This window comes from Zootoca vivipara, chromosome 9, assembly GCF_963506605.1.
Source record: "Zootoca vivipara chromosome 9, rZooViv1.1, whole genome shotgun sequence".
Taxonomy (NCBI): domain Eukaryota; kingdom Metazoa; phylum Chordata; class Lepidosauria; order Squamata; family Lacertidae; genus Zootoca; species Zootoca vivipara.
The window spans coordinates 60,515,367-60,543,150 of record NC_083284.1 but is presented as its reverse complement, the minus strand read 5'-3'; the positions used below and the strand labels follow the sequence as shown (position 1 = coordinate 60,543,150).

The 27,784-nt window shown below is 43.8% G+C and overlaps 1 protein-coding gene across 1 annotated transcript in view; it reads left to right on the top strand.

Moving 5' to 3' along the window:
- The first annotated feature begins 1,221 nt into the window (after positions 1–1,221).
- Positions 1,222–27,784, top strand: part of GABRG1 (gamma-aminobutyric acid type A receptor subunit gamma1) — a 31,083-nt gene continuing 4,520 nt past the window's right edge. The window contains exons 1-7 of the mRNA XM_035113583.2: positions 1,222–1,369; positions 4,808–4,875; positions 15,673–15,893; positions 19,323–19,405; positions 20,635–20,772; positions 22,096–22,248; positions 25,228–25,439. Of these exons, the coding sequence (XP_034969474.1) occupies positions 1,222–1,369; positions 4,808–4,875; positions 15,673–15,893; positions 19,323–19,405; positions 20,635–20,772; positions 22,096–22,248; positions 25,228–25,439 (1,023 nt within the window). The remainder of the gene's footprint in view (positions 1,370–4,807; positions 4,876–15,672; positions 15,894–19,322; positions 19,406–20,634; positions 20,773–22,095; positions 22,249–25,227; positions 25,440–27,784) is intronic.

Here is a 27,784-nt window from a genome sequence, read left to right as displayed (position 1 = left end):
TTGTTTGTTTTCCTCTTTCCTCCCCATCCCACTTCCCTTTTTGTATTGCATATATTAAAATGGAACTCTGTTTTAAATTGTAAACCACCTTGGATGAATTAGCAGAAGCATGGATTGTAAGTGTAGTACATACCATAATAGTAAGGATGTGCATTTGATTCAGATGAATCCAGAGCCCAAGCAGGGTACCTCAAAGAGAGTTGTGGCTTGTCTGGGGCAAAGTGGACTCAGCAGAAGGTGGCCTGAGTTGAAGGAAATATTTTATCATATATAGAATAATGCCAGGGTGGGATGATGGAGGAAGGGAGAACTCCATTGCGATTGACAGGCAAGTTTGTAATCCGGTTGATTTATGAATTATTATACCTGGAAACCAAATCCCCTTTGGCTCATCTCATTCACAAATCAACTTTAAAAGGTATCTAGCACAAAAGCCCCTGAGTCTCTTTAACTGCAGTTCAGTGGATTTCTTAGCTACGAGTGCCTCTGTCTTGCCTGAAGTTTTCAGGCTCATTGCTCACAGAATGCTGCTGGAGATTACCCACCCCAAATCATCAATGGCTGCCCTAGCAGGAAAATACTTCAGCTATCCACTGGAAATTTGGCACGGTCCATGTCCTCAGAAGGGACGACCTTGTCTACAGATTTCATCCAATTCTGCTTCAAAATAAAACAAATATTGTCAACATTTCCTTAAAAATAATAATTAAATTTTGAAACTACGCAACGCAAAAGCCCCTGAACATATTTGCCTATAATTTGGCATGTTGTATCTACTCTTAAGGGACTAAGGTGCTTGCAAATTATACTGACTTGCGTCAAAAGAAAATAGTTATAGATTTTTAATAAAATTCTTTTAAAAAAATCCTCAGGATTTAAGGTGAAGGAAAACATGCACAAGTAAACCCCATATAAATTATATTGGGGGTTGTTACAGACCTGTGGTATGTAATGTCACTAAAACGCACAGTGTTCAATTATATAACTTCGCTGGGATCAAGTTGGCTGATTTTTCAGGAAAATGAAGATAGTTGGGCAAGGAATGAACAGTTAAATTTATTTTTGAACCCATTTTTTTGTTTCATCATGACCCTAACTGCTGCTATTATAATGCTTTTGCATATTTATTTTATGCAACACTGATTGTTGAATATTTCATTCTTCACACTGCTAAGTTCTATTCTTTTCCCTCCCCCAACCTTTCATTGAACTACCATTAGCATGGATAAAGCAGATGATGAAGATGACGAAGACCTAACTGTGAACAAAACATGGGTGCTTGCTCCAAAGATTCACGAAGGAGATGTCACTCATATACTGAACTCTCTACTCCAAGGCTATGATAATAAACTCCGACCAGATATTGGAGGTTAGTGGTATTAAAATTTCAGTTTTAAAAGAATATATCTTGATTACATCTTGGCAACAGCTGTTTTTGTTCTTGACATATATTGGCAGCATACTGGATCAGGCCTCTAATTCTGGGATAATTATCACAAAGTGTCTGCTTAATGTAATGCGTGTTAAAACCTGCCATTGGAACATTCATTACCCAAAATTTCAGTTATCCAAACAAAAATAATTATACCCAGACCTTGCTACAACAACTGAGGATTCAGATATCTGAACAGCTGAGATTGGGCCGAAACCATGGAGGGAGAAGGAGAGCTTGGACACATCAGTCTTTCCTTTTTTGCCTTTTGCTGGTTGACTGCAGCAGTTTCTGGCAGAAACCAGGGCCGGGGGGGAATCCAACAAATAACAATTTAGAAATGTTCCCAATAGCGGAAACCCTCGGCGTATTATGCATTGCGTTTGGAAAGACAGACCTGTGTGTCTCTTAAAAGCAGAGATTCGATATACTGATTTTACTGTTAAGTTATTCCTGGTTTACCTACCACTATTCCGTGCTGAAAGTTCCTCTTTTGATTGCATTTCTTTAATTGCTTAATTGAGCATAGTCACATTCCTATCCCATTCTGCACATGGGGAAAGCAACATGAAGCCACACACCTACCCCACTCCCCAATTGCAGCAATGAACTCTGCTTACATATGATACGTGAAAAAGAATTAAAGTCTGCTTTCAAAGTGAGGAGCCACCTTTCTAATGGCACAAGGAGATGGGTTCAAATGACAACTCCTTCCAGCAGCACCTTAAAGACCAACTAAGTTTTTATTTTAGTATGAGCTTTCGTGTGCATGCTGCAAGGTGGCATGCACACAAAAGCTCATACCAAAATTAAAAACTTAGTTGGTCTTTAAGGTGCTGCTGGAAGGAATTTTTTTTATTTTGTTTCGACTACGTCAGACCAACACGGCTACCTACCTGTAACTCAAATGACAACTGTTGCTCATTAGCTATTGAGGTTATCTGGAGGTGACATTGATTGCACTGCTATCCACCCCATTTTGCTAGATTTGGGGTGGGTTGTGAAAGGTGTATTGTAGTTTTTAAAGTTTACGTGTTATGACCCAGGTGGCTCCCGGGCAGAGAGAAATTCACAATTAAATGGATTATTGCTCAGGCAGACAAGGACAGAGGAATTGGCCAGATGAGAGCGCTGGTGGAGTGGGGTGAAGATATTTTCTTTGAAGTTAAGTTTGAAAATACTGTGCAACATAACAATTAAGTTCTGAGTCACTGTTCTTTCATATAAGTGATTGATTTTGTGCCCGGTGTAGTGTATTGATCAAGAGTCTAGCTGAAAATATATTAATAAACCTGAGTTGTGCTTTGGTCGGGATACAATTACAAGGGCTGAAGAAGCTAATGGATTTTCTAAACCTGTCTTTGCTAAGAACATATTGAGAGGAAAGAATGGGTTTTATGTTTTCAATGTATTAATTTGCAGGCTGCATAATTAGTGGTGCATTTGATTGGTTTTCCCATTTGTTACTTTTATGCATTAATCATAATTTGAAGTATGAATGCTTGCCATCCACTTCCCATGCCCCAGCTTTAAAAGATTATAAAAACCCTATCTCCCCCCCACAATGTTTTAATATGATCCATGTTAATAAACAATATTTTATGTCAACTAAGGTTGCAATCCTACAGTACTTACCTAGGAATAAGACCCATTCAGTTCAGTGAGACTTCTGTGTACGTTGTGTCTGGACATAAACAGAGGAGCAAAGTTTTAGATGAGGTGTTCCACCGAAGCATGATGCTTATATTAGGAACATTTCTTAATTGATAAATTACAGGTGTTTGGCCTGATCTACCCCCTCCCAAGTGTGCAGAGCAGTAGGCAAGCAACTTTGTGTTTTCAGGAGGAGATGCTGATTGGCATGGATTAGAGCAGGGGTCAGCAAACTTTTTCAGCAGGGGGCCAGTCCACTGTCCCTCAGACCTTGTGGGGGGCCGGACTATATTTTTTTTGGGGGGGGAAATGAACCAATTCCTATGCCCCACAAATAACCCATAGATGCATTTTAAATAAAAGGACACATTCTACTCATGTAAAAACATGCTGATTCCCGGACCGTCCGCTGGGCAGATTTAGAAGGCGATTGGGCCACATCTGGCCCCCGGGCCTTAGTTTGGGGACCCCTGGATTAGAGGATCCTCTTCCTTTCTCTTCTTCCTCTGCCAGCCTTCTGCAGGGATGCTGCAGATATGCCAGCAAAACCTCTGCATAGCTAGCTACATTATATACCAGGGAACCCTTCCATGCACCACATATGGGCATTCAACAGCTGTCTCCTCTATGTGCTCCTCTAATGTTCCATGTTGGAGTACATAGGGAACTCCCTTATACTATCAGACTATGGGTCCATTTAGCCTTTTAACACCCTTATACAAATTAATTGAAACAAACAATGTAGTTTATTGTGCAAAACTCACATATACATACATTAGTAACAGATATGACCTCCGCTATTTGTAAGCAGCATTTGAGCATGATTTAGCATGGAGTCTACTAGTTTTGAACAGCCAAGTCACTGTGGATTTTCCGATCCCTGTACCACACTTGAATCAGTGCCTGAATGAGCTTCTCCATAGTCGTACAGTCTACAGCACGGAGGCGACTTTTGCATATAGCCCACAAATTCTCAATGGGATTTACGTTTGGGAAATCCCCTGGCCAATCAAGTACCCGTATTTGCTGCTCTGTCGTGTATTTCTTCACCACTTTCGACGTGTGACAGGGGGCTAGGTCCTGGGTGTGATATCCTACCATCAGGACAGCTCTTTTCCAGCTCTGGAATAACTCTCTTTCGTAGAACCTCAATATATTGTGGTGAGCGCATCATTCCTTCTATTGGCTGCAGGCTTCCGTCACCATAATGATCAACTGACCTTTCGTGTTTGTTTTGAGTACAGGATTACAAGTCAGATAGAAAACATGCTTTGTTTCAATTAATTTGCACAAGGGTGTATTGTCTGTTCTGAGTGACACCTGTTTCTCAGGGTCCTAGGTGCATCATCATTTACCTGTTCCATTGTAACCTGGAGTTATGGGGTACTGAACCTGGGACCTTGAGCTTGCAGAGGTTGAGCTCCCATAGAATAGACTGCTGTGGGCCTGGAGAGTAGTGGGCAACTGGATGCCAGCATGAGGTCTGGAAGGGTACCCCATTGTTTAAAATGGCCAGGCATGTTGCAGTGTGCCCAGCATAGTAGCATAGCATACCATCTGAAGGCTGTTTACAATGCCCATGAAGCTGTGTGTCCACAGGAAGGGATGCATTAGGAAGACTAATGGTGTGGTCTTCTATTGATTCACAAAAAATTGTTGCAACACTAGACAACAAAGGAAGCACTGCATTTCACATGGAATTATGCTTACTGTTTTGTTTAGTGAGAACTACAGTAATTGAAACTGATGTCTATGTTAACAGCATTGGTCCGGTCGATCCAATTAATATGGTAAGTTTATGGTTATAATAGAACTTCCAAGGTAAGATTTTATATATATATATATCCATCTGCTTTCCAATGCCTCTCACACTATCAAGAGATAAGGTAACCTTGTGCTTTTGAAAAGCAACTATTATTTTGACTGAGATAGTATTCTGTAAGAAGCTATTTTGTTATCAAGGAAAATCTAGCTGAATTAAGAGTCATAGAAGACAAAGGCAACATTTGAAATAGAACTACACTAACCTTATTCAAATGACTCCCCTTTACTTCATATCCTCCTGACAATCTGGAAATGACTGCTTGGCAGATCAAAACTAAATTGGGTTAAAATGGAATATGATCTAAGTATATTTAAATACCAACAAATGCTGTTCAGGTACTTATGCTGTTAAAATATGCAAGGTAGGAAAACTGCATACTGCTGAAGCTCTAGTAAGGTAGCTTTTGACTTCCAATTTGGGACTGAGGCAGTTTTGGTTGTAGGAGGGTGATCAACATTCTGTTCATACTCTGTGAGTTGAAGAATAATATTTTGACACTGAAAGCTTCCTGTACGCAGGCAGAGTCTCACATGTGTTTTAGAACCCTGGTTTTCTAGGATTCTAAAATATGCAAAAGAGCACCCTCTAATTTGTGGAGGGTGATCAGAAGGGTCACTGTGCACCCACTTTACATGTTTGTTTAACACTAATATAGAATGTGTAAAGAGGGCTTTCATCTTTGTGAATTCTGATACAGACTGTCCTGAGATTCACAACTTCTGGACTAAAACGCCGATTCAAATGTTGCTATAAATCAGATTTTTCACTTCTCTGAATGTTGTAGTGTTGTTGTTGTTTTAAAAAAATCAAAATGTATTTTAAAATATGTATTATGGGATATAATACTTTCAGAGATGTTATTTAGATGTGAATTTTCATGAAGATTTTTTTTTAATTGAAGATTAATGCAAAAATGGAACACACTTATAAGAGAAGTCAGGGCTGTCTTAAGCATATCTGCCACCCTGGCGCCGTGGTGTGAAGATCCCTCCGGCGTTCCCCCGCCCCGTTTCCCAGCGCGGCTGTCTGGCGGGTGCAGCACACGGCGTGGCTGCCACGGGCTCAGCAGCACGGCGCCCCCTGGTGGCCCGGTGCCCTGGCACCCAGCGACACCCAGCCTTGCCGTAGGGCCGGCCCTGAGAGAAGTCATCAAATGGTGGCATTTGTCCATCCCTAGTAATGATCTCTAAGCACAGCTCTGGACAGCTCTGTGTTCTCTCTCTCTCTCTCTCTCTCTCTCTCTCTCTCTCTCTCTCTCTGTGTGTGTGTGTGTGTGTGTGTGTGTGTGTGTGTGTCTGTCTCTCTCTCTGTGTATGTGTGTAGCTTTTCAGAGCTTCTGATCTCGTAGCTACACTGACTCCCATGGCCATAGGAAGAAAGCCTATGGATCATGCATAATGCCTTTGACACCCCAAAATAATTATTTAAGAGACCCTCTCAGGTAAAACCCTCAATAAAACCATGGCTCAGAAAGCTGTGTTTGTCGTAAACCACCCTGAGAGGAGCTATTCAGACTGAAAGATAGTTTAGAAATTTTAAAAGAAAGAAAGAAAAGTAAGTGTCCAGGTTGGGCAGGGTGGGGTGGGGTGGGGGGAAGAAACCCTGTCACAAACTGGATTGATTTTTGTCAAGGTGTTAAGTGTCTCCTTAATTCTCTTTGCTTCAGTAATCTACATGCAGCAAACTTTTAGGATTATTTGTTGAGTTTGTTTCCATGTTTTTGGCTGCACAGTTATTCAGCAAGGTGATTGTGTTAGTATTCAGGGATTGATGCCAAACACCACAGTTCACAGCTTACATTTTCAAAACATTCAAAATAGATGATAATTTCCAGGTAAGAGTTTTGTTTGTTAAAATATTTTGATAACTTTGCATAACACTTAGCTGTAAGTGGGAATAGTTGGTGCTAAAAGATTAATTACTTCAACAAATTACCATAAGACCTTGAAATAATTTTTAGATTCATTTCTGGATTTTTGCCAACTTGTGCAATTGGCTTGTTTTTAAAAAGCCTTCTGACCTCTCTTTCACACCATTTTTCCAGGTCAGTTGTGGTCACAGTTTTGTTCTGCCTTCATCATTACTCAATATATTTTCTCCCCTGAATCATTTATTTTATGCTGTTGTTTCTCATTGTTGATTGTTGTCTTTTCCACAGTATAATGTTGTATCATTATTCAAAGGCATCTCATTTTCAGGATTTGAAGGGGAATGTTGTGGAAGACAGAGTCCAGGGAAGGGGACAAATTTGACGGGTGGTAGAGTGTAAGAGTGGGGGGCGCTCTCCGCAAGAAATGGTGCTGCTTACTCTGAGCTAAACATATTTCAGTCTTTATTTACATATGTACAAAAGCAGTAGACATCATCCAGCCATCCGTACTGTTGGACTCAGATCCAGGAAGTAACTTTTGGCAACTTTTTCTCTAACATAAAAGCTTGTTGTTGTTTAGTCGTGTCTGACTTCGTGACCCCATGGACCAGAGCAGGCCAGGCACTCCTGTCTTGCACTGCCTCCCGCAGTTTGGTCAAACTCATGTTGGTAGCTTCGAGAACACTGTCCAAGCATCTCGTCCTCTGTCGTCCCCTTCTCCTAGTGCCCTCCATCTTTCCCAACATCAGGGTCTTTTTCAGGGAGTCTTCTCTTCTCATGAGGTGGCCAAAGTATTGGAGCCTCAGCTTCACTATCTGTCCTTCCAGTGAGCACTCAGGGCTGATTTCCTTCAGAATGGAGAGGTTTGATCTTCTTGCAGTCCATGGGACTCTCAAGAGTCTCCTCCAGCACCATAATTCAAAAGCATCAATTCTTTGGCGATCAGCCTTCTTTATGGTCCAGCTCTCACTTCCATACATCACTACTGGGAAAACCATAGCTTTAACTATACGGACCTTTGTCAGCAAGGTGATGTCTCTGCTTTTTAAGATGCTGTCTAGGTTTGTCATTGCATTTCTCCCCAGAAGCATAACCAAAAAGCATAACAGAAAAGCATAACAGAAAAGCTTAGGGAGCCCTAATCTCCACCTCTGCATTCTACATTTCAACTCCTGCCTCTCCCTTGCTGAAGGACCTACGTAGCTTCCCCCTCTGTTCCCGAGCTGGTGAAGCGGTGTTGGGGCTCTGGCTCAGCATCTGTCAGCCCTTTCACTCTGTGGATGCTTCCTGCCACCCTTTCCCTTCTCCTTTTGCCATTTCCTGTCCTTCTCCTCCCACCTGTTCCTGCCCAGTCTCCTCCTCCTCTCTTTCCCCTCAAGGTGTTGCTGGGCAGTGCCATGACATAGAGTAACCACTAGATGCAATTTTTTTAAAAAAGGTATTCTTTTTCACTGTGCAAAAAGTGTGCACAAAAATACCTATTTTATGTAAAAAGCTGTGTGAAGAAATGCCTATGGATAGCTGCATTGGAAAGTGTGTATTTTATGTAAACCTGGGGGTTCTCCATAAAACATTGACCACAAAATTCATACAGTGGCCACACAACAGGTCAGAATGGAATGGAATGGAACAGAGTTATGGCTGAGTGCCAGCAAGAGTGAAAGGAAACCGTATTAGCTGCTAAGCCCATCCCTAGAAAATACTTCAACATGTCCAAGTGACTGTGTTCTTTGTGGATCAAGGAGCTGGGCTTCAGACCCAATAAATTCTAGTGCTGTCACTCAACAGAGTTTGTTTACTTGATGTTTACAGCACAGCCTGCCTCCTAAATCATGCTTCCCATGTGCTCAAGGTTGGAGATGCAAGAATGGAAAAATAATGAAGAAAACAGTCAGTCCATCCCAGCATGTGTGGCTTGTTTACTTTACATAATGTCCTTCATTATCCTGCAGGGTAGTGGGAGAGAAATGTTTGTGTGTGTGAAGATTTTCAAGAGTTGCAATGTGTGCCTATGTATTGTACATAGATACACCTATAACAAGTTTCTCCAATCTTCTTCTAAGGCCATTGAAAAACCTGTCACTTCTTAGCCCTCTTCAGGCATTCCAATGAGGGCCATGTAAGCACTTGAGGCAGGGAGGAAGAGTATGCTCACTCCATCCCTTTCTTCTCCATCCCCATCTCCTTCCAACTTGTGGAAGATGAAGGCTTTCTGTGCTCATGGTTCCTGTTTTAGGACCCTGGAAAACTGACTGGCCAGCTGGTCATTACAGACAAGGGCTGCATCCAGCCTCCCACCACAGACCCTTTGTAAGCCCTCCAGGGCAACAGCAAAACCAGCCACCTGCTTCTGCTCCCCCCAAAGGCACAATGGATGGCTACCTTGCCCTGGCAGGCATCAACATCCACCTGTTACCACAGTCACTCACCCTGAATATTGGCTTGCTCCATCTGTCTGATGATGTGGCTTGGCAGGCAAGGAGCTGTATGCATTTGGCAGTAGAAAGGGCTTAGGCACACACCTCCAGGACCTACCCCCCAACCTCTGGTGGTGCCAGTGACCAGCTCTTCTTCCACCCAGCTGTGCATCAGGCAAGTTCAAAGGTGACAACAAAGAGTCAGGTGAGGCAGTCAATGATGGCTCTGCTAAACTTGGGTCCGTAAGAGGGGTTGGAAATCTGCTCCCATGTCGTATGTTCTGCCATAGTTAAATGGGTGGGGAAAACATTGGTGCATAGTGGGTTATTTATTTGAAAAGTTCCCCTTGAAGTCAGAAAGTATGAAGTTTCTTGCACTAAGTCTGGGTGCAAGGAGACGCGGGTGGCGCTGTGGTCTAAACCTCTGAGCCTAGGGCTTGCCGATCAGTAGGTTGGTGGTTCGAATCCCCACGACCGGGTGAGCTCCCATTGTTCAGTCCCAGCTCCTGCTCACCTAGCAGTTCAAAAGCACATCAAGTAGATAAATAGGTACCACTCCGGCGAGAAGGTAAACGGTGTTTCCGTGTGCTGCTCTGGTTCACCAGAAGCGCCTTAGTCATGCTGGCCACATGACCCAGAAGCTGTCTGCAGACAAACGCTGGCTCCCTCGGCCTATAGAGCAAGATGAACGTGCAACCCCAGAGTCGTCCGCGACTGGACCTAATGGTCAGGTGTACCTTTACCCTTTTAAGTCTGGGTCTGTTCTAAAGTTTTGTCATCGACCAGAGTGTTGTTGTGGACTGAAGGGATATAGCTTGTGCCATAAGTGTGATTCTCCACTGTGCTGCTCCAAATTCTATCCTCCTCAGCTTGGTCCCAATTTAGCATTTCTGCTTGCCTATCTGTGCCAGCAGAACTGCTCCGCAACGTGTTCCTGCAGCATATCTAAGGTCCCCCACCATTGTATCCATCACGGCAGCGACATATCACACCCCTCAACCTGCAGACCTACAGTGTAGGATCGTGCCCTAAAATATTTTGTTTCTGTGTAGCTGCTGCTGCTGCTGCCTTCTCACAGAAGCAAACTACTGTTCCAGAACAATATAAAAGTAAACACAACAGCGCTTGCTATAAAAATGTGCATAACTGCCTGCTCAACACATTTGACATGACTCACAATAATAAAACATTGAAACAATACAGCTTGTATTTTCTACCTGGCAACGTCAGGACATATTCCAGGTTCAGCTGAACCAGAAAGTAAGTGCATTAGCTGTATGTGGAGGATTTCTAAAGACGAAATAAAGTCCTCTCTCCCACCTGCCCTAGGACTATATTAATGCCCAGGCACTGAAGGACCATGGCAGGTTCATGTGTACCTCTCATATTCCCTTCTAGCAATCTTCCAGATGTTGATGAGTAACTTGCATGATGCAGACACACAGAAGACTGGGTGGGTATATGGGATATGCTCACAGCTATTTCATTCTTGGTGTGGCCATGTGTGCATGTATAGGTGGGGTGAAGGAGAATGGGGAAAACAAGGATCAGTTCAGCCCCATGGGAATCTGTGCAGGGAAGATAAACCCACCCACATACTGCAGGGCTGCCGTAGTGCATTTGGTCTCGCTTCCCTGGGAAGTCAAAATGCTTTTTATTTGTATTGTATCAAGGGTATGGTGGCCTTTATCAGAGTAAACATCATAAGACGATACAATGTTTGCTTATTCTGGGCAGCACAGCAATTTATTCAGATGAATACGTTACCTTTGCCATGAGATTAAAATTAATAGAAACTCAATTACTGACCAGTAGAGGCTCTGCAAGATGAAGTGACCAATTTGTAAAGTCTAATGCTCCATTAAGGAATAAAGAAAGATATTGGGAGGAAATGCATGCCTTGGTCAAGAGGAGTAATTTCCCCCCTACTGATAAGCATGGCAGTCTTTTTAATGTGATGGATCTGAATGCTGTTAGGAGAAGAATAAATAGAATGAGGTTGTCTGGATGTCTTATTACAGTTCATGTGGGAGATGAAAAACAATGTCTGGATATGAAATCAAAAGAGAATGTTATACAAGTAAGAATTTCTGCCCAAAGTCTGATGAATTAGTACCCACGCCTGCAATTATGGTATGGCACACAGGGCATTGGTGCAGATGTTGGGTCAGATGTTAGATGGTTGCTGCCAAACTGCCGGGAAAGAGGGGCAAGCTAGAAAACGTGAACACTCTCTGCCCATTTATGTGCTAACAGCTTTGTAAACCTCCACTGCATGGAATGATGGCTCTTGCAGGTGCACATAGTATGTTCCAACCCATTTCATCTGATGGGCTAATTTCTCATTTGTGTCACTTTCAAATGTCATTCGCTCATATCTTTCCCATTCCTCTTCTGCTTTAGAATACATATTCAAAGAAATACATTTGCTCCCATGAAATATACTGAGTCGAGTAGTGATTTCATGTTCTTTATTTTAGCTCATAGGAACAGTGATTGATTCCCCCCCCCCCCCCAAAAAAACAACAACCCTCAGGCATTATATACATTATTTACACAAAGGGTCCCGTGTGATTGGCTGACTCTGCTTCCCTCCTAGAGCCTGATTGGTCTGCTACTGAAGGCCAATCAGGTTGTTGCATTCTAGAATCCTACTGACCTGATAGGCTGATTAACCTCCTCCTGGGGCCTGATTGGTCTGCTCCTGCAGGCCAATCAAGTGGTTGCATTCTAGGATCCTAGCTACGTATTGTTCCAGGATCCAAACTCAGTACATAACATCCCAAAACACACATTTTGCACATTGTTAAATGTATTTTTGATATACTTTGCATTTGAACATTCAGGAAGTGGAAAAGCCAATGAACAGCTAAGCAGAGGCCAATTTAGGGGAAGCACAATTAGTTCTGCTACATTGGGTGCTGAACCTATGAGCCGCTGCAGGGCATAGCGACTTTGACATAGTGAATTGAGAAGAGTGGAAGGCAAGAGGACGGGGGCACCAAATTTTGGCTTTGCACAGGGTGCAACGTCCGACCCTGTGCTAAATTCTCATCCAGGCAGGAGATGCAGATCAGGTTGTTTCATATCAGAATTGCAAAAGTCAAATTAACTGGAACCCCTACTACATTGGAGTGACCTTCTTTGTCAGCTCTTGAAGCTTGTGCCACATCACCTAAGCCTTGTAGGACATCAATAGAGAAGTTTGCTACAATCAGGTTGCTTGGTAGGTATCACCCAAATGTAAAGGTGACTGATGTTCCTTTTAAAAAGAAAATTCCCTGTGTGAAAATTAGGAATGCAGTGTGAGAGATGTAGCGAACAGGGGAGAGAGAAAGAGAGAGTAATTTGTAGTATCAGTTCATAGCTCAAAGAAATATTTCAAATGTTTACTTTTTCATGGTGTTATTTCATTTTATTACACCAGAGATCTGAAAAGACAGTAAACAACCCTACAGATTTCTAAAGAAGCAGCCTTTCTTCATGTTAGACTCATGCAGGTATCCTTCTTATACTATTAGGAAGCTTACCCTTAACAACACATATTTGTGAATTGCCCTGATGAACATATAAAAGCCAGTTATTAAATTATTTTATACATTTGAAGGTCATTCAATCATGGGGAGTAGTGTAGACTCAGAGATGTTGTGTTTACTGTGTGCCTTTAGACCCACAGAAGCACACTGCAAACCAAGGAGCCATTGAAATATACCACCTTTCCTGCCAGTGTGGCATCTTGCTATTTCTTATTATCCAAGTGTCTTGCCTTTCATTTCAACTATTGTCATGAAACTAAGCCAGAGAGAGTCATCAAACCCAAGTGGTACATGCCTTTCTCCATGATACTTCATTCCCTTTCCCCCTCATCACTGGCTTTGTAACATACACAACCATTGGTTGGCATTCTGTGGCCACTGAGTGTGCAGAGCCATGACTGGGCTGTTTTCGGGGTTTCCCCTCTCGGGTTTTTTGCTAACTGGTTTTGTGCTTCTGAATACTTTTGGGGCTTCCCTGCTGTCATCTCCTTACACATAGGAGGAACTTCAGCAAAGGCAGTTCTATCCATTGTCAGGCACATAGAAAACTTACTTGAATCAAAGCTCAGGAGCTGGGCTAAGATACGGGCCATGGAAGTAATGATTATATTGAAAAAGGCTACAGTCGCAAAAAAAAAAAAAAGTCACGTGAAAGTCGCAGGAATTGGAACGCAAAAATAAAGGTGATTTGGCAGTCAGAGCAGACTTCTCGGTGAAATCTAAATGACAGATGTTCCTCCTTTGATCTGCTCCTACTGTATTAACAATATTAATCCAACTTCTTGAAAGAGGAACAATGTGATCATGTCACACCACAGGAATCCATCAGTTTACAGACATAGAATGCAGGCAGGCTTACTGGAATTAGATGCCTAAAGTTAGAAGCTAGATCTGTAATTGAATGAAGCTGATTTTCAAGAGTTTGGCACCCAGCCGCTTTCACTAATTTTTTTTTTTTAAATGCTGGCAACTGTGATTAGAGAGGCTCCACAGTGTGTGCTACTTCACCCAGTTTCCTCATGTAGAAACCAGATTACCTAATTAGAACTAAATCCAGAGGGTGAGATCCTACGTTTGTGGCAAATAACTGGCAGGTCAATGTTTGCTGTTGACGCCCGCAATCTCAGTGCCTCTTCACACCGTACAGATTTTAGGTGTACACCAACAACCTTTAAGGTGTACCCCTAAATGTGCAAGGTGTAAATGAAGTATACCTATATTTGCAAACATGCTTCATACAGGTACACACCAGGGTGATCTGATTGACTGCAGCTCCTTCTTAAGAGTTTGTTGCAGGTGATTACAGGAGGTCATTGGCCCTTACATTTTATTTCCTGCTTATTTCATATTGTACTGCATGTATGATAGGCGAAGCCTCACCGCTAGAAGTTCACGCGTTGGCCTGGGATGAAGGAGCCAGACATGGAGTTGCATGTAAATAACTCCATAGCCTTCTCTGTTCATGGAAGCTGATCATCCAAGGTTCTAAATCACACAAGGAGACTGCACAGGCTCCCTTCTGCAGACATAATTCCTCAGATGTGTGGGAAGGGTGATGGATCCAAGCAATGGGAATGTGATGGAAGGTGGCAGTGAGCATGCTCCTGCTATTGTTTGTTTGTTTGTTTGTTTGTTTGTTTTACATACTGCCCTATACCCGGAGGTCTCAGGGCAGTTCAACTTAAAAAGATCCCAGTATATAAAACAAAACAATAACCCAGTAATACACCCCCCCCCAAAAAAAGAGCCACATTTTTTAAAAGTATGGGATGTTGATCAGGTCAACCAAAGGCCTGGTTAAAAAGGAGCATTTTTGCCTGGCACCTAAAGGCATAGCTGCCAAGTTTTCCCTTTTCTCACGAGGAAGCCTATTCAGCATAAGGGAAAATCCCTTAAAAAAAGGGATAACTTGGCAGCTATGCCTAAAGGTGCCAGGAAAACTTCCCTGGGGAGAGCATTCCACAGATGGGGATCCACTGCAAAGAAGGCCCGTTCTCGTGTTGCCACCCTCCGGACCTCTCAAGGAGGAGGCACACGAAGAAGGGCCTCAGAAGACGATCTCAGGGTCTGGGTAGGTTCATTCGGAAAGAACTCCTGTGCTTCAAATGGCTTAGAGGCATAGCTGCCAAGTCTCCCGTTTTCCCTGGGAAAACCCCTTTTTTACTTACCTTTTCCCGGTGGTCCCCCGTATCACTTCGTCTCCTGTTTTTCTCCGTTATTTTCTCCTGCCGGCAGCCATTTTTTTTCTTTCCGATTTGCCCTTCTATGGGCACCAAAAATGGCCGCCGCCAGCTTCAAAAGCCGCATGTACGCATGTCCGGAAGTGCATAGACGTCACTTCCGGTGTTGGCGGTGGCCATTTTGGTGCCCATAGATGGGCGGAGCGTCACCGGAAGTTGTGTCGGAGCACTTCCTGACATGCGCACAAGCAATTTTCGAAGCCGGCGGCAGCCATTTTGGGTGCCCATAGAAGGGCAAAGTGACACCGGAAGTTACATCGACGCAACTTCCGGTGTGAAATGGCTGCCGGTCCCGGATTCTGCAGTCCGGAACTTGGAAGGTAAGCTTAGAGGGGTGAAAACCAGAAAACCCAAACCCTACGTGTCTCTGCTCAGATGTAGGGATAGACAAATTTTTCCCATTTCGGTTTCTCATTTTCCCCATCTGAAAATATTTTCTCCACATTTCCACAACAATTCATGGTTTTTAAAAAGGACCTCGTTGATATTTGGCAGCAGTTTAGTGTGAATTTATCCTAAAATGCCCAGTGGTGCCAGAACTGACTTCCAATGAGTTCCGGCTGAAAAAAGCCCTGCTTCTATGTAGGACACTTTAGTTGGATACTACGGTACCCATAGGATCTGATCCTAGACTGATTCCAGTGTTAACTATCCAATTTGATACCTTATGCTGAAATTATTCTCTCTCTCCTTTTCCAGGAGTACACCATAGATATCATTTTTGCCCAGACTTGGTATGATAGCCGCTTGAAATTTAACAGCACCATGAAAGTACTTATGCTAAATAGCAATATGGTTGGAAAAATTTGGATTCCAGACACTTTCTTCCGGAACTCAAGAAAATCAGATGCCCATTGGATCACAACTCCAAATCGTCTGCTTCGCATTTGGAGTGATGGACGTGTTTTATATACCCTAAGGTAGAGTTGTTAACCACCCACTGAGAATTTTCGGTTCTCTTCGCCCTTGTTTCCTGTTAATTGCTAATTTTGCATATTGCTCTTGAAAACTTAAAGTTACAGGATTTGCAGCCTAAACCTACTCATGTGTACTCAGAAGCAAGTCCTGCTTTTTTCAAGAAACATCACTTCAAAGACATGTGCATAGGGTTACCGTAGAAGCAAATCAACACGGCTAAGCAAAATTTCCTGCCTAGAATTCAGAAAGAACTGCAGCAGCAGGGAGTGCCATTTAAGGGGGTGAAACTTAATTTTTGCAAATTTCTTCAGCGAGGGGTTTTAAAATATTTTGGGGGGGGGGCGTGAAGAATTCAAATCTGCTGTTATTTTTGTTATTGGACAACATTCAGCTTGGGAAGTCTATATTTGATGAAGAAGTACATAAACTGATTTTGGAAAACCAAAGAATTTTAATTTTGCCTACTGAAAATGTCAGGTAATGTGCCATTGCTGCTGCTGCTGCTAATAATAATAATAATAATAATAATAATAAATAATTATAATAATAAACAACTGCAAGTACTTGGCAATTATTTTTAATTATTTCTATGCGATTTTATAAACATCTTACTCATCAAACAAAACTTAATTATATTAATTTAACCAAAATATCTTTTGAATTCCCAAATCATGTCTACGGAGGAAGCTGCTGTAGCTGCAAATAGGGGAAAGGAGGACTCTTCCTTCTCCTTGTTACATCAGCCTCTCCAGGAAATCTCAATGCAAGTTTGGCACATCTTAGAGACAGGGAGGGAGGGACAGGAACTTGTAGCTCTCCCCCCAGACTTCAGCCTGGGCAAATATGACTAATATCCACAGATGATGGGATTTGCAGTCCAGCAATGGGCCATAGGCTCTGCACTCCTGGGTTTGAGGGTTTTCAGTCCTGATCAACAAAACTGCACCTAATGTGGAAGCTTCATTAAGTCAGCAGACAAGCTGGTAAATTGAGTTTTTTAACTGAGCACATAGCCCCATGGTTTCCAACTGCATTTTTGTGCACAGGGGACTAGCCCAAGGTGAGAGCATTCTGGAAAACAAAGCAAAGTTCAGATGCGAGCGACTGTAGTAGCAGTAAAAGGATCTGACAACCCTTTGGGCTATTTGGCTTCCCAAGAGTCTCTGGCACCCTCCCTTTCTCCATGGCATTCTGTCCACGGAAGGCTGAAGGGGAGAGGGGAGAGCTGGCAATTCTCAAACCTGCTTCTTTTGTTGTCAGGCTGATAATGTGCTTATTTTGCTCCCCTAAGGCCAGCCAGTTGGTGTATCTTGTGCTGCCAAACTGAAGCGGGGAGGGGAGAGAGACATTCCTGTTCCAATGTTTCATTGGTATAAAAGAGTGTACTTTGCAAAATACAGATTGGGAGTTAAGGGAGAAATAAGGAGAGTTGCTGACTGGGCCGCTACAAATAACAAACACACAGAGGTACCATCAGACCATTTTAAACTCTAAATTTAAAGGCCTTCCCTGGGGGTTTGGAATGGGTTTTTTAGATGGTAATGCATTAGCAGCTAGTTGCAATGAGTGGCGTGGGCTCACCTCAGCCATAGCCCATGCTCTCTCCAACTGGGAGTAATATAACCCACACACACACACACACACACACACACACACACACACACACACATAAATAACTCAGTGCCTCTGACTGTCACCGCTTGTTTACCCCACTGTCCTTTCTGGCCAGAAAAGAACTGATCTGTTGCATGTGTTTTCCCTGTTGTTTGTCCTCGCCATTCTTTCCTTGCGATGGGTAACACCAGTCAGGCACCTCAGAGCCCAGTTGTTTACATGCACGTGGAGCGTCATGACTGGCACCCGCAACCAACCCGCATTCGGCAACATTTTAAATTCTCTGGCCATTGGCCTGTTGCACACCTGCGTGGTTTGACCGACTTGCAGGACTCACTTTCGTGCAGGTCTGTGGCGCAGCAGCAGGCCAGCAATGAGCATTTCTGTGCAGAGACAACAGGGCTCCAGGGAGCCATTGAGAGATCCCTCAAAAGCAGTGGCGGAGCGTTCACTGCTGGCACCCAGGGCGGGGGCATGCATGCCAGGGTGCCTGTGGCGGGGCATGCCTTCAAAGTGACCCCCACCCACTGTAGCTAAATGGGGCCACACTGAGCCGCCTGCTAAAAGGGGAAGAAACCCCTTCTCCATTCACTGCTTGGACTCGTCCTGCGTACACACTAGGCCTTCAAAGCACTTTCAAGGCACATTCTTCCCTTCAAAGAATTCTGGGCACTGCGGTTTGTTAAGCGTTGCTAGGAATTGTAACTCTGTGAGGGTACCTGTGAGGGTGCTGACCTTTAAAGCCCTAAATGGCCTCGGTCCAGTATACCTGAATGAGCGTCTCCACCCCCATCGTTCAGCCCGGACACTGAGGTCCAGTACTGAGGGCCTTCTGGCAGTTCCCTCGTTGCGAGAAGCCAAGTTGCAGGGAACCAGGCAGAGGGCCTTCTCGGTGGTGGTGCCCGCCCTGTGGAACACCCTCCCATCAGATGTCAAAGAGAAAAACAGCTACCAGATTTTTAGAAGAAATCTGAAGGCAGCCCTGTTTAGGGAGGCTTTTAATGTTTAATAGATTATTTTATTTCATTTTTCTGTTGGAAGCTGCCCAGAGTGGCTGGGGAAACCCAGACAGATGGGTGGGGTATAAATAATAATAATAATAATAATAATAATAATAATAATAATAATAACAACAACTATTATTATTATTATTATTATTATTATTATTATTATTATTATTCAATACAATACCCTGTATTCTGGGGGGAGGGAGCAGGGAGAGATGTGTTTCAAATGTGCTATAAAGGTATACTGTAGACAGCCTTCCGTTGCTGGGCTTGCAAACTCTGCATCCTTTTGGAGAAGGCCCCTCATTGCACCTTGCAGTCAGGGCAACACATCTTCCAGGTAAAGGATGTGCAGTGGTGGCAGTAGACCTGGGACATAGGTGACAATCTCACGGCTGGCTGCCGCTCCTGATCCCAGACACTCACTTACCAATGGGAGGAGACAACTTGTACCTTCTCTGCTTTGCGATGGCTTCCTTTCTCATCACGCAGCACAGAAATACTGCAGTCTGCTCTTCAGGAAAGAGAGCCACCCAGCAAGGCTATTATCTATCACAGCTCATGTTGACTGGTATAAGTCCATTTAAAACCTGTGAAACTCTCAATTAATTATGTGTGCTGTGTTCATTCCCAACGCAGTAAAGTGTTGCAGCCTGGGAAACTACTTTTGGGACTGCGCAGAACATGATAATAGTGCCTCTTTAGGGTGAGAAGGTTCTGCCACTGAAGAGGGATGACTTTGACATCTTAATTAAAGTGCCCAATTGTTTCCAGTTCATTCTCCCACACTTTTCTCCCCTTTCTAACCAGGTTGACGATTAATGCCGAATGTTATCTCCAGCTTCATAACTTTCCCATGGATGAGCATTCCTGCCCCCTGGAGTTTTCAAGCTGTAGGTGGTAAAGCATTTCATATAATTCTTCTCATTTTAAATAGGGACCCCGTTGATTAATAGGCTGTTCAGAGGGCTTTGTTGCACTTCCAACTTAGGTTTGAAGTGTCATGAGCACTTTGGGGATTGCATATCACTTCTTTCCAGTTTAGGTAAAGTGACTCACCTATGGGGAAATGGCATTGCATCTCAAGGCCACCCACAAGGATGGAAACCTATTATACAGATCTAGAGCTTTGATACACATGAGCCATAATCCTTGCTAAGGAAGTTTGTCAGGTTCAGGTTCTAATGCAGAAGAAATAGAGATTATTCTACTTGGCTCTGGGGTCTCCGGGAGATGCTGAGGGTTGAAACAGGGGCCTTCTGCATGCGAAGCAGCTGCTCCAGCACTGAGTTTCTGCCCTTTTGCCATCACAGCTGTTCCCACTGATCCTAAATTTATCTAAGAATTTCTAGCTTCAGTGTTTTTCAGAATTATACCCAATGTTATAAATGACCATAAGCTTATAAAACTAATCTGCTCACAAGGACATAACACTGTCATGGGCAGAATGGGGAAAAACCCCCCAAAGTACATCTAAACAGTTTCTTTCCAGTTCTTGAACTTAATTGGGGATAAAATGTAACTACTACGTATGTCTTTAAACTGTGATTTATTGCTGTCCTTTATTTTAGTCCTCCAGATGGGAAGTACTTTCAGAATTCGTTCCCTTCAAAGGGCTTATTCACACTTACTGTCCTCCACTCCATGTCTAAGCACCCAGCCCCCATGTAAATCAATACTTCCTTTTCTTTTCTTTTTTTATCACTTGCATACTTTATGCTGGTTTTACTAACTTCGGTAAATCATATTCAACAGCCCCTTTCAGCTTCCGAGATTTCAGCAGGCATTGGCTGTAAACACTTCCAAGAATATATTTACAGCTCTAATAATGGAATCATGGCACACACACGGCCCTGAAATCTACTCAAATCTACTGCAAAGGGAGGTTAACCTCTTAATTGAAGGCTGTCTTCCTGCTGCCATCACTCTTAGCAATAACTTGGGAAAGCATCCTTATTTACCTCCACAAGCCATTTACCCATTAGTGAACTGGACTAGTCTCTGAAAGTTGCTCTATACAACATGCTAAAATGTTCTGTTGCCAGCATTACACCACCACTCGCTGCTACAGGGTGCTTGATTTTTTTTTTGTACAAATGTTGTGCTACTATCTTCTATCTAGATGGATATCCGAGGAATGAAATTATATACAAATGGAAAAAGTCCTCTGTGGAAGTGGCAGATCCCAAATACTGGAGATTGTATCAATTTGCATTTGTAGGCTTACGTAATACAACAGATATCTCCCATACACAGTCCGGTAAGGAAACAACCACATTTATTTAAACTAGATACTTCTGGACTATGGATGCAAGTAGGCATTGTTTTCTGTTTCCCCCTGTTTTCGTCACATGCAACACTGTTTCTGTCCCACCACAGCTCATCTTCTGTTAAAAAACAGCACTATTTATCTCAATGTCTGCTGCAATGAAATCACATAACTTACACAATTGATGTAATCGATTATATAAATTGAGTTGTAAGGTTATTCTACCTCATTCACTTCAGTGTAAAGGAAACAAAAATGCTAAGGGTGAAGGAGGAAATATTGTTTGCTGACCAAAAACAACAACAACTAATACCGATTGTATTCAAGGGATTGATTTCCATTCTGGAAAGCAGTTTCTACTCCTGTGTCCTTATTTGTCAGAATTCTCTGACATTCCTATTCTGGACTCATTTTTTGGTGGAAAATTTTATTGTGCGTGTTCCCTACCTGTAACCACCTCAAAGTAATGTTTCAGACTCTGCTATTTTCACTCATATAGTAGAATGTGAAAATGAACCTTACTCAGTCTTTCTTTCCCAGACCAAAGCAGCTCTGGTCATCAGAGGGAGTGCATTCCCCTCATACCTGTGTCCAGTTCCCACACTGCAGAGTGTTTGCCCCTAAGCAGTCCCTCTGGAGTCTTCCCATTGTGTGCTTCCAACCTTCCTCCACGGTGCTCTCTGCTGTGTTTGAGGAAGTAGCAAGAACCTGGGGGCAGTGTGACATGCACCCCACCCCACTCACCCACTGCAGGCACCTCCGTGCAGTTTGGGTGCATCTGTGTCTTATTTCTGGGTGGGTCAACAGGCAGGAAGGATCCCATCACATGGCACACCAAATACACACCCTTTCATGGTGGGTTTGATATATTACTAACTAGAAAATGCAGTTACTTCTTTGTTAGAAGCCAAATAGGCAAAGATTTAGTAATTTATTTTTAATAACCTATGGTTTTATTGAGTTTCCATGATACAGAAAACAACGAACAGAACCCCCATCATTCCTAAGAACAACAAGAAAATAATTACAGTTTCCCTTCACCTCCCAGCTGCTCACTTTGACCTTCTGTGGCCATTAGAGAAAACATACAGTTCTCGACTTCTTTGGCTTCTCCTGATCCACAGGCTCGGTCTCCAAATATTTGCCAGCCACCGGTCTTCCATAAAACATTGAGGATATTTGATCAGAGAGCACTTCCCCAGCAGCAAATTCCCAACCACATTGTAAGGTGTTCGTTTGGTAGGAGAGGTGAAGAGAAAACAGGAGATCACTTGCAGGATATAACTGACCAAATTTCTTTTCTTTTCCTTGCAGGGGATTACGTTGTCATGACGATTTTCTTTGTTCTGAGTAGGCGTATGGGGTATTTTACTATTCAGACGTACATTCCTTGCATATTGACAGTAGTCCTTTCCTGGGTCTCGTTCTGGATTAATAAAGATGCAGTGCCCGCAAGGACATCATTAGGTAGCTATTCTCTTTGCAACCCCATCTTCATGTATGCCCCTGTATGTGCTGGCATGTAACAAAAAAAATTATTATACCCTCTCTCTGTGGCATAGAAAAATTCAAGACCGCACATCTTGTAAGGGAGACACCATTAGAAATGGGTTCCACAAGACACATGAAGCTTGTTGAGGCAAGCTGAAATCATTTCATACTTTTATAAATTCAGGTTTGCTACCTTGATTCAGCAGTCCTCGTTGACAGGCACAGAATCATGTTTTAACTACATGCCTTAGCTTACTTTTGACCAGTTGTGTTAGCTCTGATGGGTACAACCATCTACATTCTGCTAAAACTGTGCCTCTGGAACAAATTGACATCACAATGTAGTATCTTTCCAATTTAGACATTCCAGCTTTGGCAGGCCCGGCTCGTCGTAGACCCCCGGTGGCGCAGTGCACCATGGCGCGGAAACCAATTGTGCCCTGCAAGGGCGGGGCGGGCGGCGGAGCGATCTCCGCCCCTCAGCACCAGGGCGCGCAATCTGCTCAAGACGGCCCTGAGCTTTGGCACTGGGCAACCGATAGCAGAGCTGCAGCAGCTGCTCCGAAGATATAGTTTAGAACAAGAAAAAAACTGGCTACTTTTCCAGTCTGTCCCTCCATTGCTTGCCTTTTAAGAGAACCTGAACTCTCAGCTCAGCTCTAGTAAAGGTAAAGGTAAAGGGACCCCTGATCGTTAGGTTCAGTCGCAGACGACTCTGGGGTTGTGGCACTCATATCGGTTTACAGGCCGAGGGAGCCAACGTACAACTTCCGGGTCATGTGGCTAGCATGACTAAGCCGCTTCTGGCGAACCAGAGCAGAGCACGGAAACACCGTTTACCTTCCCGTCTGAGTAGTACCTATTTATCTATTTGCACTTTTTGGCATGCTTTCAAACTGCTAAGTTGGCAGGAGCTGGGACCGAACAATGGGAGCTCACCCGGTCCCGGGGATTCAAACCGCCAACCTTCTGATCGGCAAGCCCTAGGCTCTGTGGTTTAGACCACAGCGGCACCCGCATCCCTCTCAGCTCTAGTACAGAGACACAAAGACTTCCCACAAAGGCATCCATCTGGTCTCATTTTAAAACAGGAACCATGCTGGCCATATGAGTAAAGCATATCTTAGAACATTTGGTGACAACTATATACCTTTGGGTACCAAATTCTGTCTTCCATCCTCTGCTTTCACCCCATTTGAGCTCCCTTTGGACTTCCAAATTAAATAATTGAACGCAGTAGTGATTTTAATCTGTTAAATAGGTTGCTATGTTGAGAAAGCATCGTGAACAGGGTCATCAGTCCTTTGTGCTGTTTGAGAAAACAGCAAATGGGGGAATAGGCACAATAAAGGTAAAATCTATATTTAGCTGCATTTTGTTTTTCAGCCACAAAGCCTTCTATAGTAAAGCATGATTAAACCTGTTATTAAAATACTCTTAAAACAAAGTACAAAACAACAAATGTAAAGAATGACCTGAAACCTATGCAGCGATTTTTTCTATAATGAACGAAATAGAAAAAATAGTGGGGCAAAAATGTCTTAAGAGATATATGCAACCTTAAAACATAAGTATGAGTACTGCTTTGATTATTCCGAGAAGCACCCAGAGTCTAATTTTGTGTGTGTGTGTGAGAGAAAGGATGCCTGCAGTAGTAATGCTTTTATTTGCTTGCTTGTTTCTATTTCTAGCCTGCTTTCCAGCCAGCAGGTTTGCAAAGTGACTGACAAAAAGAATCCAGTGAAAACACTAAAAATATGTAACCCAAACCAGAATTGGATCTATATTTTCATGAATTCGCATCCTTATAGAACCCTATTGTAATTGCCATTGGTGTCTACTTCACACAAATGTTTCCCTTGTACATCAGGAATGATCCATAGGTTAATCATCTCTAGAATATTAACACCAAACAGCATACAGTCGTACCTCGGTTCTCGAACTTAATCTATTCCGGAAGTGCGTTCGATTCCCAAAACCATTCGAAAACCAAGGTGCGGCTTCCGATTGGCTGCAGGAGCTTCCTGCACTCAAGCAAAAAATGTGCGAAAACTGGAACACTTATGTGAGGGGGAAACAGTACAGAGAGCCCCCTCCCATCTTGAGGAGCAGCTCTTCCACCAGCAGCGGAGCCAGCGGGGAGGGGGAAGAGTCCAGTGGGGAAGGAGGAAGTCGGAGACAGGGGCTCTGGCAGGATAGCAGAGCCTCTGCTGCACGTGAGAGAGGAAGAGAGAGCGGGGAAAGGGGGGGGAGAAGGAAAACATGGAAAGGAGACCCTTTTCCCCTCTGGTTCCAGAATTACGCAGGAGGAAACGCGGAAGGAGATTTGGGGTGCCCAGACTCTTATGTTGGAAGAAAACGCGGGAAGCGCCATTCCAGGGTTCTGGGTCAGACTAAGAACATGTACCCTGTACAGCTCTAGCACTGTAAATAGCCTGCACACAATAAAAGCATGAAAAGGCAACGGTCTGGAGAGTTGTTACTCTAGAGTAGTCGCAACGCATCCTCTGTGACAACTTACTTCCGGGTTGGGGGCGTTTGGGAGCCGAATTGTTCGTCAACTAAGCCATTCGACAACCAAGCTATTACTGTACTCCTATGTGTGTCTACTTAGAAGTAAGTCCGACTGAGTTCCTAAGAGCCTTAAGAAGAGGCCTGCTAGATCAAACCAAAGGTCTATCTAGTCCAGCACTCACAGTGGCCAACCCATATGCCCATGGGAAATTCACAACCAGGACCCGGGTGCAACAGCACTCTGCCCAGCAAATGATGTTCAGAGGCATCTCACTTCCAACAGTGGTGGTAAAGCACCACCATTCTGATGACTTTGATAGCCTTTGATAGCCTTATCCTCTCAATGGGGGTTATTCCCAGGTCAAGTGGGTATAGGGTTCCAGCCTAAGCATTGTTGCAAGTGAAACCATTTCTATTATTATTATATTTATTTTTTAACAGGCATCACCACTGTGTTGACCATGACCACGCTGAGTACAATTGCAAGGAAGTCTCTTCCCAAGGTTTCCTACATAACAGCAATGGACCTTTTTGTCTCTGTGTGTTTCATTTTTGTGTTTGCTGCCCTGGTGGAGTATGGCACCTTGCATTATTTCACCAACAACAAAAAGGGGGCCAGAGAGAAAGACAAGAAATCCAAAAACAAGTCCTCAGTAAGTGTAAATAGCTAGAGAATTCTAGCGTTTTTATCTCCTCGGTCCTAACGTTTTGTTATGAAGGAAGTGTTTCAGGGGTAAGGTTGCGGACCTGACATTTTAGCAAACAACAATGCCGTGCTTTAACGTTTACAGACAGGATCCTTGGGAATGCTTGAATAATGGTGTCCTAGGCTAACCTGAATTCAGCCTACGTCTTTAATTTGATACAATCCTTTGGTTGTATGATGCTGGATGTAATATCATAGCCAGAACTTTCATTCTGTGACCAAGCAGAAGGGAAGGCTTGAGCAGGAATAAAGGATGGGTGCATAGTCCTCCCAGTTCTCATGATGCATACATGGGGAGTGGGGGAAATCGAGGTCAGGTATACTCTAAAGCAGGAATGCGGAAACCTGTGGCCGTCCAGGTATTATTGGACTCCAGCTCCCAAATTCTACATCCTTAATTGCAAAGATGGGGGCGGTTGGGGCCAAGCCCATTTACTTTCTTCTGTAATATTAAAACAGTTATTATTGATAACAAAATTTATAAAGGAAAACCCAAATTAATCTCGTTTACAAATTCAATACTGACAATAACTGTATTTAAAATATCACCGATCCTTACAAAATTCAGAACGATTCATTTTACCCATTTCCCTCCCTCCTTTCTATTTTTTTTAAAAAAACTTGGTAATGTTTTAATCCAACCCCCTGCTGCCGCCTAGTAGTCTTCCTGGAGTGGTGGGGCCATCTCCATTTCTTCAACCCTGCCAAGCACGCCAGCCAGGAAGGAAGGAAGATGGAGGTGGCGAAGGCCGATCACGAGTAGACGCCGTGCAGTCATGTGATGGCAGTGGAGCTGGCTCAGGACCCACCAACTCCTAGGCTGACTCAACCCCTCCATTTGTTTGTTTTATCCTGACAAGCAAACACCTCAGCATTAGTCCCCATAGCAGTGACAGCACCATCTACCGGGTATTCATTTTGTTTCTTAGGTTATCAAAGCACCTCCATCTGTTCATGCAATTTTGTTTGCAATGACAACAAGCTCAAATTATCTGTGAATCAGCAGCTTGCTTAGTTACAGAAGAGATAGCCATAGCACGGGTCTGTCTCTGTTTATGCCTTTGCAATTACGGTATATCAAAATAATATGGGTTCTACAGTGAATCAAATAGCAAAGATGGAAAGACGCTCACCCACTGCCAGAGGAAGAGGGGGGCGGGGTGAGCGCACCACCCCCGGCAGCAAGATCCTGGTGGGGTGTCATCGTGGCTGCCCCCCACGTGCCACACCACCACAAGTGGTGCACCACGCTCCCAGGACGCACGCCCTCAGGACCTGGGTCACGCCCCTGCGAGTGGTGTGCCACACCCCCGGGACAGGTGCCACGCCCCCAGGGTGCACTCCAGCCACGCCCCCGCCTGCTTTCCACCCCCGGTGCCGGAGCATGAAGCTCCGCCACTGCTCTCACCTGACTCTTTTTCTGACTCCAGGGTGACTACCAGCCCATTGGATGGTGCAAAAAGGACTGTGCTATTAGGCCAACCATATTCATGTCTGTCCATTTCCCGCCCTGGAAAAAAACTGCCCTGGGGGAGGAACTCAGTGCGAGTATAGCAGAACAATACTGATGTTCACTGTGGTGTCAGTACATGAGCTGGTATTTGGTCATTGCAAATGCAAGTGGAAAAGTTGTTCCACCAGGCTATGGTCAGAGGTGCCTGCTCTGTTTTGTGTGGTCCTGCATGGTGGCTCATAGAGAGTTTGCCCATTTTCTATATAGGCTGTGCACACACTCCCATTTACTCCAGGGCTGGCTCAAGGCATTTTGCCGCCTGAAGCAAATGGCACCCTTCCTCTAGGTACAATCAGAAGCCAACTGGACTTCTAGTTGAATCTTACTCCACTACTGGCGAAACGATAGTGTCTTCCACTGCAGTTGAGGACAGGAGGCTAGCGTAGGGGGTATAGGGCAGACCACATAGCCCTCCCACCTCCCTCCAGTCCCCGCGCCTCAGCATCTGCTGCCTGAGGCAGCTGCTTCATCCTGCTTCATCATAGGGCCAGCCCTATTGCTCCCAACACTGACTTGGGAAGCTGTGTACACATGGCATTAGTCACAACCCACATCTATCCTGTCGTTTCTTGTGAACTACTGCATTTTAATGCTTTCCCACTCAAATACCGGCCTTGACCCAAATGGCTAAAGCCATCTCCACCCACTGATGCAGATACATAGTGGACAACTTACAATCCTTTCCAACCATGGAAAGGACCTCACTGCATTTTAAGTTGTGAATGTGTACAGAGACATCTTTTTAAAAATTGGGTTGGTGCCTAGCTGGGGCAGGGGAG